Below are 15,003 nucleotides of genomic sequence, written 5' to 3' on the forward strand. Positions count from 1 at the left end.
TGGATTTCATGATATATAAATTATATATATATAATAAATATATATATTTTAATTAATTTAATTTAAATATATAAAAAATATATATATATTATTTTAAATGTTGGTATAAAAAATGAGGACATCTGATGGATGCTATCATAACCAAATGACCAGACTCTATATCACTAATAAGGAGGAACACTGACCTGCTGAGCTCCCTGGTAGGATGAGCTAGAACTGTGCCACAGCACATATGAGATTTTCTTGTTGGAAATAAAAAATTATCCAGTCATGAGAGGACAATGAGAATATTTCAGACAAAAACAAGTAGCTTTAACTCTTAAAAATAATGTCAATTAATGAAGGACCACCCAAGAATGACACAGAGATTGTCTTGGTTTAAAGGAAAACCATTTCAATCAATTTCTCAGTTTGGACTTTGACATTACTGGGACTCTTGAATATGGACTACAAACTAGATAATATTCTTGTACTAATGTTAAATTTGATGGTAGTGATGATAGGATTATGATTATATAGAATAATGTTCTTGTTCTGAGGAGATACAGGCTGAATATTTAGGGGGTCGATTTGTGTACACACACATTTTAAGAAAAAAAATTTTTTTTGTTTATTTATTTTGAGAGAGCGAGCAAGAGAGAGGCAGAGGAAAGGGAGAGAGAAAACTCCAAGCAGGCTCTGTGCTGCTGACAGGGCTGACATCGAGCCTGATGTGGGGCTCGATCTCACAAACTGTGAGACTATGACCTGAGCCAAAGTCAAGAGTCAGACACTTAACTGAGCCACCCATATGTCCCAAGAAAATAAATTTTTAATAGAAGAGAGAGAAACAAATGTGGTGAAATAGTAATTTAACTGGGTGAAGGGCACCTATGTGTTTATTTTACTAGTCTTTCAATTCTGTGAATGTAGAAAAATGTAAAGTACAATGTTGGGGTAGAGGGAAAACAATCACTAATGAGAAATTTCAGGTGAGTCTGAAATGACAAAGTATAAAAATAAATATTGCATTCCATATTTGACTTTCTGTACATTATGGTATTTACTGTTTGATTTATCATACTAAAATATTCATAGTTTGTACATGACAATCGTATCTAACATGGTGGCGGTATAGAGAGAAGCCAGAGTTTTCCCTATCCTATTTTGCGTTGTCCCTTTGAGTACAGCAGTCCCTTTTGTTTCCATACACACCTGCAAACTTTCTACCTCTGTAGGAATTTTCATGTGTCCAATGGGAGAATGTGTTTATGTTGCTTTTATAAATGTTGGTTATTATTTACTTAGGACAGCATCTGAAATAAAATGTTTCTTCCTGAGAATACAGGAGAATATTTATTTCTTCCAAAAAAAAAAAGGCTTTTATTTAAACTGGCTTCTCATAGGAACTTATATAACTTAACATTATTAGAACAGCTAGAAGTATTAAAATGATATTGTTTAATGAGATAATCGATGATAAAAGAAGGTAGTGAACAATGTTGGTAAGTGCTTACATCCATGGTCGTATCTAAGACTCTTTCCTGACTTGGTCACTTTGAGTATATGTGCACTGAGACAGACCTAGAAGCTAACCATTCTCATGCAGTAGGCCAAGAGTATAGCTTTGTTTCAGACAGGTTGAACTTGAAGTTGGGCCCTCTGTTTCCTAATTGTGTGACTTTAAACAACTGTTGACTTTTTCTGGACCTTGCTATTGTAACCAAAGTCGAGAAAGTTAATACTTTATATCCTCAAAGACTGTTGAGAAAATTTATATAAGTGAAATAATGTATTTTAGATGCTCAGCACAGTAGCTGCCCCCAATAGTTCAAGCCCATTTCCATCACCACCAACATCTGCATCGTATCACCTCTGTTACCAGGAATCTCGATCCTGATTTTTGCCCATTGGAACTCTTCTAAATCACATACGCCTGAAGATTGCTATATAAATTACCAAATAGAATTGAAACCCATAATGTCACAGTCACTTCGCTGTTACTGTACAATGTTACAGTAATTTTACTGTTATTGTAATATTGAATATTTTTAGACTAAATTGTCTACCACTAATGGTTCCTGGCTATATGGATTGGCATAGAGCATCCATAAATAATACTATTATTCTCTGATAAGGTACCATAAAGTGCCCTATTTTCCCAGAAATATTTTTGTTAAATTGTAGAGTATTAGTATTGCTGACTGCAAGTCCCTTTTCTGTTTTAATGTATTTTTTTAAAGGAGGTCTTTTTTTTTTTTTTTTTAAGTTTATCCATTTATTTTGAGAGAGAGTGCAAGCAGGGGAGGGGCAGAGAGAGAAAGAGAGAGAGAATTCCAAGTAGGCTCTGCATTGTCAGTGCAGAGCCATACATGGGGCTCTGTCCCACGAACTGTGAGTTCATGACCTGAGCTGAAATCAAGAGTCAGACATTAAACCAACTGAGCCACCCAGGTGCCCCTATTTTCATGTGTGTTTGATAAAAATGATGTTAGTGTTTAAAGTGTCCATATTCCCATGATGTGTAAGTTGTATAATTTCTATATCATGTGCTACTCTATAGAAGAATGTCGTCAAATGAATTTTGTATATGTTGGTTTATTCTTTACTTTGAGGAGTATGTAAAATCAATGTTATCACCTTCGACGAGCTGGTTTTATACAAGAAAGAAGTAAGACTATTCCCGGGGCACCTGTGTGTCTCAATCTGTTGAGCGTCCAACTTCAGCTGAGGTCATGATCTCGTGGTTCCTAAGTTCAAGCCCCACATCTGGCTCCTTGCTGACAGCCTGTCAGTACATAGCCGTCTCCCTCTCTCTGCCCCTCCCCTGCTTGCAGTCTCTCAAAACTAAACATTAAAAAAATATATTTATTCCTGTTTCATTCTCAGAATGAATTTTATTTCAATCTTATGTTCTTTAGTTCCACATCATTTTATAAAAGTTTTAAGTGATACCGGTTGTATTTGTTCATTTGGTTGTTGTCCTGGGTAAGGTTGTCCCCAAGCTGACTTTTAGATGAAGATTCATGGATATGTGGTTTATTAAGGAATGGCTGCCAGGAAAAAACAAGGAAGGGGAGAAGGGAAGCAGAACATGGAATCAGTCATGCCACATAAAATGAAATTTAAGCTCCAGCCTCACCTTGATCCCATGGGATCCTCTGGAGATGAAGTTACACCACAGAGTTTTTGTCCCGTTTGAAGCAAAGAAGCTGGGCTTTCAAACTCCTGCACCACGGGGCGTTGGCTGCAGCATCACCCAGGGGACCATAAATTTCCAAGGCAGTTGAGGCTTTCAGCAGCTCTAGTAATCTGACATTGGTTCTCTGAAAAAGATGACAGTTACCCCACCATGCCCACCCAGAGGATGGGAGCCTCGCACAAAGAAATTACATCCTAGGGGAAAAGGACAGAAGGGCAGAGCACCACAGCATTTGCTGGAATCATGTTTTTTTTTGTTTGTTTTTTTCCTTGTTTTCTCTTCCTGTAATCACTGTTAAAGCAGAAAACATTTTTGGTTCTAAGATAACAATGATGATGGTATCTGTGGGTAAACTGTGTTATCTAACCTGAGAAATGTTAATTAAACAGAGTTGGACAGTTAATGGAATTTTGATCGATCACTACATTTAGCACAAATACACCATATATAGAAGTAATGATTCATGCTATCAATTTCATTTTAAAAAGGACATCATACAGAAAAAAACAATTGCATAGAGAAATACAATTTAATCTGGAATAGGGCTATCTGATACATGTGTTTAGGATGATGGAATAGAATGATTAGGGTTGGTCAAACAAGACAGTACTCAATATGTATATTTTGCACAATATTTTAATGCACATCAGTTGTAAAGAGAAAAACATAATGCTTTCTCTATGGAAAATATGCAGAACTAAGGTGAAAATCAATTCATTTACATATAACATATGTTTATTTGAATGTCTCTGACAGCTCATTATATTGCTACAAACTTCTTTATAGTCTCATCCTATCCTATATTTTACTTGTATCAACTTGGATTATAACACCAGATTTTGTTTCACCTTGGCCAGTGACCGTAAACTGTGTAGAAGGGCTAATACAGTACATGGCAGACTCAAGAGTAAAATCATCTTGATAAATGTTATAATGCACAAGTTAAACCAATAATCCATGTTTATAGTGGTATGGATAAAGCATAGTACTTCTATTAAAAGATCAGTTGTACAAGGACAGAGTTGTCACATAAATTGGACAGGCCCAATATAACCTAGGAGTTTTGTAGTTCTTATTAATTTCACATTGCTTTTATAAAATAGGATAATAGTATGCAGTTTATGGAAGGGAGTAGTACTCTACTAGTTGAATAACTTTTGTAGTATTGCTTTCAGTTCTCAGATATATTTAAAGGACAAACACAAAAGACCACTTGAAGAAGTTAGATGGTATGTGCAATTTTTGGAGACCTTGTAGTTGAAAGAAACCTTGAATGTTATAAATGTTTTCAATGTGAAGAAGAGAAAGCCTAGAGAAGATACAGTGACCATTTTTAAGTATTTGAAGGAACATAATGGGGATCAGATTGTAGATTTTGTTCTCTGTTGCCCTGAAACGGAATGTCTGAAGTTACTGCTCTCTAGATATGAAATGGGTTGTCTCTGAGTCATGGGTCTTCCTCTGGTACTGTCTCCCTAGTAGTGTCATCTGAAGCCAGATACCATTTGTCAGGGATTCTTTACAAGAAGAAGGTGATTAAATTAAGTCTGAGGCTCCTTCAGTCCTAAAATTTCCTGAATCCATTTATGAACCTGCATAATTATAAGCTGTGTTCTAGAGCACACTTGACAGTGAAATTTACCATCTCTCTTAAAAGCTTTGAAAGTAAATATTCTTACACCATTAAAATACATATGGTAGGTGGTTAAGAAAAACAAAGTAGGTGAAAAGAAAAACGATAAATAATTCATATCTTGATCATTTAAGGCATACAGCATACATAAAAAATATTTCATTGTGTTCACTGCATCTCAAAAATTTATTTTATTGAAATGCAATGTTTTCACTTTTAGGTTTTTACTTCCAGTTACTGGAACAGCAGAAAACTGTCTTCTTACTATTTACCCGTATATGGCAACTCATCTTGATAAACAAACAATTATTTTAAAGGAAGGTAAGTTAGATATGACTGTCGTCTCCTACTCTCACTGTATATGCTCTTGTCATCCAAGCCAACACCTGAAGATAAAGTGACCTTAAAATTAACTGATGTTTATTAATCTCCTGCCATTTCCAAGAGCTGTGTTTAGCACTGAAAGTACAATATGGCAGTGTCTCTTAATTGCGAAAGTTGAAAATCTAGTAAAAGACTCATAAATAAATAAATACAAAGAAGATTGAATTAAGAGTATTGTACATGAGCTAGTTGGAGTGTTGGAGATGTGGGTGTGGTGCAGAGGGTAATGCTGACATATGGGGTCTGGGATGACTTTATAGAAAAGGTGACATCTGGGTAGAGCTTGACAAATGATCTTGAACAGGATAATCTGGGCAAAGGGCAATATAACAAAAGCATGGGGGTCTTACTGGCGACACAAGGCAGGCAATAAAGGGGCCACTGCACCCTTTATTCTGTAATAGTGGGAACCTTCTGTGATTTCTGAGTATCAGTGATTTGGAAAGGGAACAGTGGGGATGTGAGCTGAATTAAAATTGGAGAGTGATCAGTAGGCCAGCTGGGAGTTGCGGCAGAGGAAATGGTGAGAGACTAAGAACAATATGTGCAATGTAAGACATGGAGGAGAATGATGGAATCAGTCTCAGACGAGGAGAAAGGATGAAGTGTGGGAAAAACGTGTCATCTGTGTATATTGTCAAGGCCTTGTTTCAGTGCTGTATTGGATATCTTTTCTATGTTTGTAACCGGTTTTCTCCTGTTCTCCACTTCTCCAAATGTGTCCCACTCCTTTGGAAACTCTTTAGTTCTGTTCTCTCTCAGTCTCAGGGCATGACCTTTTCTGGAACTTTTCAGGAACAATGGAGACCATCAGGCAGGAACACTCTGAACTTCCAAAGCGTGCAACTGACCCATCATCTTTCCTGTCACAAACCTGAGAGAGGCCAGACTCTCTTGCCTTAGGCCATTCCTTTATCTGAATCCCTTCATCCTCGGACCTTACTTAATCAGCTAATCTTGCTTGCTCTTACCCTTCAAATTATGCCTCCCTCTTAGCTGCTTTGGGGGCCAGTGCAGGATGACAGCTGGAGGAAACAGGGGCTATATCTTCTCAGTGGACAGGCTTGTTCCCAAAGAGGAAAAAGGGTGAATCTAGGCCATGCATTCCTGATTTATTCCTTGCAAATTTACCAGTCAGATAAACCACTCAATTTCTCACACAGAGGGAGAACAATAGCAAAGGAAACTGAATAATTAGAATACCATAGCTTCCTTTAACAGGAAGGACATGTCAGGGGTGAGGCAGAGCATTCTTCCACTTTACTGCTGTTACTTCACTACTGAGCAATAGTTTATACTGTTGACCCCCGGCCCCAACCCCTCTTCAAACTCTGTCTGGACTTCCACATACCATACTTCCCCGGGATTCTTCTCACCTTGCGGACTGTTCCTTCCAAGCACATATATATTACAAATTTTATACACAGTCTCAAAATTTAAAAGATTTCTGACCAATGCTGGTGTTATATTTTTATATTCTTCTAATATACTTGAGGGGTAGGGGAGATTTCAGATAATATAACAGAAAGAGCAGTGGATGAAGTATCATAGAACGTGGGTGGAAATTCTATTTTGTGTTCTGATCTCACCATTTGCCTTATGCTTTTATTGTTAATTCTCGAATCCTCAAACATCTGTTATTTAGCAAAATACGCGTGGTAAGAGAGTAATAGGATACTAATAATATCTATTTCAAAAGGCTTTTGTGAGGACTCAATAGAGTAAATAGCTATAAATTATTGTTACTATTATCATTTCATTATTATTACGATTATAAATATTATTATAATTGCTTTAACACTCATAGTTTTCATAATATCCTCCAAAAAAATGAGGAGTTACTGTATAAAATATTGCTATTTCTTTAAAAGAAAAAAGGGAATAGAATCTTAGTGTTTGATTAAGTATGAAATCTGTGGATTAAAAATAATGCATCCATTTCAGTAAATATTACTATAGAAAAACGTGATTTTTAAATGTTCTAAAATATCTTTAGAAATAAGTATAGTCATAATTTGTATTATATATTTAATGCTTCCTAGGCATAGGGTACTCTGCTAACTACCTTATATTTGTTATTTCATTTAGTTCCCCCAACGACTGAGTTGATACTCTTATTAATTTCACTTAACAGATTAAGAAACTGAGTCATAAAGAGTTTGAACAGTTTGCCCCAGGGAATTCTAACCAAATTTGTAAGGCCTCGGAGCCTACACACTTAGCTACTGTGGCCTAGAGTATGATATGTTCAATAAAGGTGAAATCTTAAAACATATTAAGTAAATCAAAAATTAAAGCAGTATGATTTATTTCTTATAGCTAATATGCTAAATAAAAACTGTTATATGAATCATTGACTTTAGTTGAAGGGTACAGATGTGGGTGTGTACCCCACTATGAACTTTTTATCATTTGATAGTAAGTTGAAAAGACATTGCCTAATGCATCCACAATGAATCATTCTGTCATTGAATTTTCTAAGGCTCATTTTAATGAAGTCTTTAGTAGTGTAATGTTGCAGAGATATACACACCTACTCGATAACGATTCTCTGTCAAAATCTGATTGGCTTTTTATTGAAGGAATGGAAGAAACTTCGTATATACCAGCTTACTTATCTATGTTATTGCCTGTGAAGTAACCCTCACAACAAATTCATGAGCTCAGAACGTATGGTTTCATTTTATGTATAAAAACATGTTTCAGAGATCTTGTAGAACATACCATGGTTTAATAGCTCAGGAGTTGTAGTGCCAAGATTTCAAATTAGAAATTTCTAACTGCAAAGGCCATGTTTTTCTGACAGGATTACATTATGCATATATGTATACAAATATACATAGGTATATACATATGTGAACAGATAGATAAGTAGGGAATCTGGTCTTTTCACATCTATTGCCTTTTCTTAGCATTGCCTTTGGCTGGGTTCATATTACCATGTTGGCAAATTCTAGTGTATAGACAGCAACTGTAGCTGGAATAGAGATTGAAAGCTGTGCAAAATAGTGTCAGCTCATAACGAAGCAGTGATTTCGTTTCAGAAAATTGAGAAGAAATTACTTCTGTTAGTGATGTTCTTCTTAATATTCACTTTTGAGCACCATATTTAATAATTCCAAAAATTTCACTGTAGAAACATTTTAAATGGTTTACACATCTTTGTTTATCCTAAAGGTGAGCATTGTTCATTTCCTAAAAACTTTGATATGCCATAATAGTTGCCTTGTTAAATAAAATTAATTCAACTCAGAAAACCATATCAGCCTTTATCGTGTTTTTTCTTGACATCTTATTTTAAGTATAATGGACATTTAGACTTAAAAAAAAAAACTTTTTAGAGGCACCTGGGTGATTCAGTGGGTTAAGCGTTCGACTTTGGCTCAGGTCATGATCAGGTTCATGAGTTTGAGCCCCACAACGGACTCTGTGCTGTCAGCACAGAGCCTGCTTCAGATCCTCTGTCCCCCTCTCTCTCACTGCCCCTCCCCTGCTCATGTGCACTGTGTCAAAAATTAATAAAAACATTAAAAAAAAATTATTCTATATATGTATATATTCATATTTATTATATAATATATATTTTTACGTATAATTATGAAATTCAGGTTCAGTAATTTGATAGTCATTTCACAAATGCTCGTTGACCTACTATGTTCCAATGTGTCATTTGTAGATAAGAGTGACATTTCTGTGAAGAGTGGAGAAAATGTGTTGCTTCCCTACCAAGAAGCTGGTTTACTCTCTTCTACTTTCACTAAATGTAATGATGCTGAGCCTGCAAAGAAAAAATTATTTGTTGGTATGTGGCAAATAAATAATGTACTGAGCAAACCAAGTATGAACATGATCTATTTAATATTATTGAGTTGAAAACTTAGGCTTTATGAGGTAAGAAGAAATCCATGAAGAAAACCATGCATTTTTCATTAATTGCAAGTGGGTCATATGCTCTGGGAGCTGTCTGCAATGATCTGGAGCAGAAATTCCCTGATGTTTTTTGTTCACAGCGTACTTCCTATCTCATTACTTTCCCCCTAGGTCAGAAGATGTGCCAAGCAGTTCCGTTTATTAAATAGTTCGGTTGAAAAACCAAAGAGTAGTAATTCATGTGATCACCAGCATATGTTGTAGTGATATTTAACTAAAATGCTAAATATCCTGTAGAGCCCCTGTGAATCTGCTGTGACATCCCCTGTACTCTCTGTATAGTTAGGGAACTTCCAAACTAGCGGTTTGTCTGTTATTTGTTGAGCTGGATCTAGTATTACCTGTCTTAGAAACAGATGAGCACAGAGAAATAGATAAATATGCAAATTTGGTATTATCATTTGTAATGAACTATTCAAATATTATTTTCTCTAGAATGAGTAATATTGAAAATGTTCCTGTTTACTGAATGGACCAAACCCAATTAAATATTGTGAGGTTTTTAAATGAGTGTGTGCTTGTGCCATTACATAGATATTTTTGAAAAAAAAAAACAAAATCATTTTATATTGAAAATTTCTATAACTTGAGATGTTTTGTTTTATTGAAGTACTTCTCTTGGATATATAGTCATTTTGAATATGAAACCAATATTTTGTTTCTATGAGTTTTTCAGCTAAGGTTTAATAATTCTAATAAGTGGAAATGAAGAATTGTCGAAATAGTTTACATATGTAATTGAAAATGAAACGTTTCATTTTGGGGAATGTTTTCACCATTATGACAAGAAGAAAGTTTAATGATTTTCTTTGTTGAAACTCATCTATTTTTAAAGTATTTCTTTTAGGTCTTTGCAAACAAATCTATTTTTGTATTTTTAAGATACAATCAGTTGACTCAGAATTTCTTTGAGAGCATTGAATAATTTGTAGAATGAGCTTTATTTGTCTACATGCAAATAGTAATAGCTGACAAGATATTTTACTCTCTGGTGATGTAACTCTTTTTTGTTTGTTTGTTTTTTTACAAACAAATGTGAATTTTAGGAATCGAAATAATACCTGAAAGATTGAACTCGGGCAAAAGTAAAACCTCAAAGGAAGACAAAGATAAATCTATGAAAAAGGAGGAGAAAAATGAGCACTTCTCTTCTCTTGAAGAAGGAACAAAGGCATATGACTTCTTTGAAAAGGTTGTACACGCTGCTCAGACCTGGTTCAGTCTCTTTGGCTGGCCTGAAGGACCCCATTCTCTTTCTATTCCAGAAACTATAAGAAGGTAACAGTTAGGTGTTTCTCTAAATCCCTTGCTTTGTATCATATAATAAAATGTAATATATTCTTTGAGGTTGTTTTAAGTGAAACACAATGTTAAATTATTTTGCTCTACACTCATAAATTATGAGGACGCTATTCAGAAAAGCAAAAGAGTGCAAATATAGATTCTTTAGTATTCGTGTGATTTTTAATTTCTTCTAAACATCTTATGATTTGAGGTCAGTACTGACAATCTCTTAACCTCAGTTTCCTCCTCTGTCAAATGAGAAGGGGTAAACTATGGGTAGGAAAAGCCCTTGTACATTTTAAAAAGTTTGGAAATTCCCCATGTATAGCTAAGGAAATACCAGCTCTCGATCTAGAGTATAGCCTGGTAGACGGTACATTTACATTAGTCTTTTATGTGCTTTTTAGGACTCAGCATGTCTAAAGTAGATAAACTGCCTTGGTTTATATCAAATCATTTAATTCTGTTGTTAATTTAAACTGGAATTTAGGCACCACCTTTGTTGCAACTTTGCTGCTGTGGTGGTTCTCTGTAACTAGAAGGGCCATAATAGAATTTTTGCCTCTATAGTTAGGAGCGAGGTAGGTTATGCTAAATCTCTAGTTTTCCTATAAGTTATCTTCTTCAGTTTTTTAAATGAATGGGACAATATCAGCTTCATAGAATGAGTTAGTAATATTTCATCTTTACCTGTGCTGGGGGAAAATTAATACAGCAGATATACTGAAAATGTACAGGCTTGATCATACAATCATCTGACTCCAGGGAATTTTTTAGAAAAGTTATTCTGTTAATAACTTTTTCAGTTTTCTCCTTTGGTGTTTGTTCTGAAAATGGTACCTATTTTGAGTAAATTTTAATGGTGTATTTTCATTTTAGGGGAAATCATTGATTAGCATTTCCAACTCATTATTTGACAATAGTGACTGCTAGTATTATTGTTTTTATGTTCATAGTCTCTTGCTCATTTATAATTTTTATTTAATTTTAAAAAACTTTTTTTTTTTGAGAGAGACAAAGAGAGCACGAGGGGGGGAGGGGCAGAGAGCGAGAGGGAGACACAGAATCCAAAGCAGGCTCCAGGCTCTGAGCTGTCAGCACAGAGCCCTACACAGGACTCGAACTCATGAGCTGTGAGATCATGACCTCATGACCTGAGCTGAAGTCGAACGTTTAACTGGCTAAGCCCCATCATTTAATTTTTATTTATTTAACTTTTATGTCTCACATGATGAATACTTGAAATAATTTATCCATTTCTGTGTTTTCTAAATTATTTAATGCTGATTTTTTCTTTACAATTTACTTCTTTAAACTTGAATTGTATGTTTAATTATTTTCAGATCTATAAATTTATCTCATTATTCCTTGTTGGGTGCATCCCAGAATTTTTGCTATTAAACATTCTCATCTTTGTTGTTGTTGTTGTTGTTGTTGTTGTTGTTGTTGTTTTTATCATTTATTTATTTTTTCAGAGACAGAATGTGAGCAGGGGAGGGGCAGAGAGAGAGGAAGTCAGAGATTCTGAAGCAGGCTCCAGGCTCTGAGCTGTCAGCACAGAGCCTGACATTGAGCTTGAACTCACAAACTGCAAGATCATGACCTGAGCTGAAGTCAGATGCTTAACTGACTGAGCTACCCATGTGCCCTCATTTTCTTTTTATTTTTAATAAAGTGTATTATTTTAATTTTAATTTTCTATTTTCTATATACTTTTACTATAATGATTGCTAAATTGTTGTATAATGTGTTGTTGGATTTCTGTGGTCTTGAATACTTGCCCACTCACATTAACTTTGGGGCATTTACTTATGTTATTTTGTTCTATATTTTCGTAATGTAAATGGTGCTGAAATTCAATACATCTGGGGCGCCTAGGTGGCTCAGTCAGTTAAGCTTCCAACTTTGGCTCAGGTCATGATCTCACCGCTTGTGAGTTCAAGCCCTGTGTCAGGCTCTGTGCTGACAGCTCAAAGCCTGGTACCTGCTTCAGATTCTGTGTCTCAGTCTCTCTGACCCTCCCCCACTTGTGTGCGTGGGCGCGTGCTCTCTTTCTCTCAAAAATAAATAAACATTAAAAAAAAAAGATCCAATGTATGGTTTAAGTGGTAGCAGATATTTCTGGATGTTACATAGGAAGGATTTCAGAGTTGGGATCACTGCATCAAATAATAAAAGCTTTTAAAAATCTATTTTAGTTTTAGATGATTTTCTAGTAAGTTTTCTATTTTATATCCCTAGTCATGAGTTAACATTGCTGGTCTGGTTGTTCCCTGATGGATTTGAGTATCTTGCTATTTTGATAAGTGGGAAACAGCTCATCTCTTTGGGTACTGCTTGGGGGAAGACAGTTCTAGAGAATATGGGGACCTTTCTAGCTCTGAAAAAAAAGGTGCCCCAAACCAAATGTTGCCCATCTTTGAACCCCCCACCTCAATGTTTCCTACATCACCCCATCATCTAAAATCACTCAGTTTTTCTGATAAGAAGTCCGATGTCATATTTTGTGAGTACCATGTTCATTCTCTCAGAATTATTTTATGGTTCCCATTTCTCTGCTAATGTATTCTGCAGTTTATGAAATAAAATCCGAGTGTGGGAATATTTTATATCATTCAATCTACTTGGTATTCTTTAGGCCCTTTCACTTAGAAAACTCGTCTTTCGACTATTCTTCCATGCCTCCTATTTCCTGTCCTCTATTTTGTCTATTTTTCTCTGTTGTCTCTCTCAATCTCATTTTAGAATGATGGAGGACCTGCGTGACTGATCCTTTATACCACTTTCAGTTATGTCCTGCGATATAACTGGACATATTTCTCTGTCTTTGCTTTCTTAAGTTTGTAGATCACTTTCACTTGCTCTTCCAGTCTTCTATAAAATTTTTAAGTTGGTTTTTATAGTTTTGTTTTCTGTTCTTTATTCCTTCCTCCCTCCCGTTCTCCCTTCTTTCCTCTTTAACTTTAATAATAGCATCCTTTTTTGTGTTTTATGGATGCATGCCTTCTCAAATATCTTTTCCACATATAGCATTTGAATTAATCATCACGATTTCTGTACCAGAGGTCACTTCCTCCTTCTGTATCTGCCAGCTGTAATGTTGGTGTCTCTCTTAAGTTCCTTTAGGAAAAATGGCGTCCTTTCCCCCTGTAGCCTACTGCTGTGCAGTCCATCATTTTAACTTATTCCTCAGTACAATTCTTTATTTTATAGATATTCTTCGGGTTGGTATACTAATGGTTCTTTCCCCAATTTGAGTGTTTTTAAAGGTCTCCAGTCTTTCTGACATTTCAGAAACATTTTGAGAGGGAGAGAAGATGAGCACATATGTTCATTTTATTATCCTGAACAGAAAGTTGCTCTTTCTCGTAGTTTGCTGAAGTTTTACTCTTCTGTTTATCCGAGCTTAATGACCTATCATTTCTGTTATTGCTTTCATTATTGTGGTCTAATAATCCATCTACTGAACTTGCTTTGAAATATGTTTCCTACCTTATTCCTGTAAAAATCATTTTGTGGGGCGCCTGGGTGGCTCAGTCGGTTAAGCGTCCCACTTCAGCTCAGGTCATGATCTCACAGTCCATGAGTTCGAGCCCCACGGTCAGGCTCTGTGCTGACAACTCAGAGACTGGGGCCTGTTTCAGATTCTGTGTTTCCCTTTCTCTCTGCCCGCTCCCCGACTCACACTCTGTCTGTCTGTCTGTCTCTCTCTCTCTCAAAAATAAAGATTAAAAAAAATTTAAAAATAATTTTGTGATGGTATTTTGTTAATGATAATGGTTCATATGTATTAGACTCTTAACTATGAAAAAGGTATAATTATATGTGCTTTGTGAGTATTCTTTACAATGAATGACCTGTGAGGTAGGTACTATAGTTATCCCCATTTTACCGATGAGGAACTGGAGGAACTGGAGAGAGAATAAGCAACTTTCTCAAAGTCAATCACCTGATAAATAGCAGAGCCAGGATTTGAACCCCACCATTCTACCCCCCCCCCCAGTGCCAGTACTTTTAAGCATCATTCCACTTTTCAATTATTACAGGATCACATTAAGATTTAGAAAACTTTATGGGGTGCCTGGGTGGCTCATTTGTTTAAGTGCCTGACTCTTGATCTCAGCTCAGGTCTTGATCTCAGGGTTGTAGGTTCAAACCCTGTGTTGGACTCCACACTGGGTGTGAACCCAAATCAATTAAATAAATAAATAAATAAATAAATAAATGAATAGGATTTAGGAAACTTTAATACTTGAAAGACGTGAGCTCCACTTTTGTCTTTAGCTTTAGGCTGAATACTATATGTACCTATGGTTAGGTATATTAGTTCAAGAAGATTAAGAATACAGTAGTCTAGAACTGAGGAGAGTTATGTAACCCTAATGTGTACAGGCCACATCTAGGATTTCAGACCAAATGAAGCTCAAATTCCTGAGCAAGCCATGAATTTTACTGAAGTCAGCCATGTTAGCAGGGAAACTGAATTGCCTGGCCTTATATGCACTAACCCCCCGACTGGAGGGTCATCTACTACAGGATATAAAACCTGGAAGACTAGAATTCATTGTGAATTATAGCGTGGGTATCAGAA

General features: G+C 35.7%; 1 protein-coding gene across 1 annotated transcript in view; it reads left to right on the forward strand.

Annotated features, from left to right (window-relative positions):
- The window catches only part of LOC125931257 (cilia- and flagella-associated protein 47-like), a 111,817-nt gene extending 101,238 nt beyond the window's left edge, over nucleotides 1-10,579 (forward strand). The window contains exons 14-16 of the mRNA XM_049643221.1: nucleotides 5,035-5,135; nucleotides 8,875-9,000; nucleotides 10,175-10,579. Coding sequence (XP_049499178.1) covers nucleotides 5,035-5,135; nucleotides 8,875-9,000; nucleotides 10,175-10,410 — 463 coding nt within the window. The 3' untranslated portion in view covers nucleotides 10,411-10,579. The remainder of the gene's footprint in view (nucleotides 1-5,034; nucleotides 5,136-8,874; nucleotides 9,001-10,174) is intronic.
- Nucleotides 10,580-15,003: the final 4,424 nt, after the last annotated feature.

This window comes from Panthera uncia, chromosome X, assembly GCF_023721935.1.
Source record: "Panthera uncia isolate 11264 chromosome X, Puncia_PCG_1.0, whole genome shotgun sequence".
NCBI classification, from domain to species: Eukaryota; Metazoa; Chordata; class Mammalia; order Carnivora; family Felidae; genus Panthera; species Panthera uncia.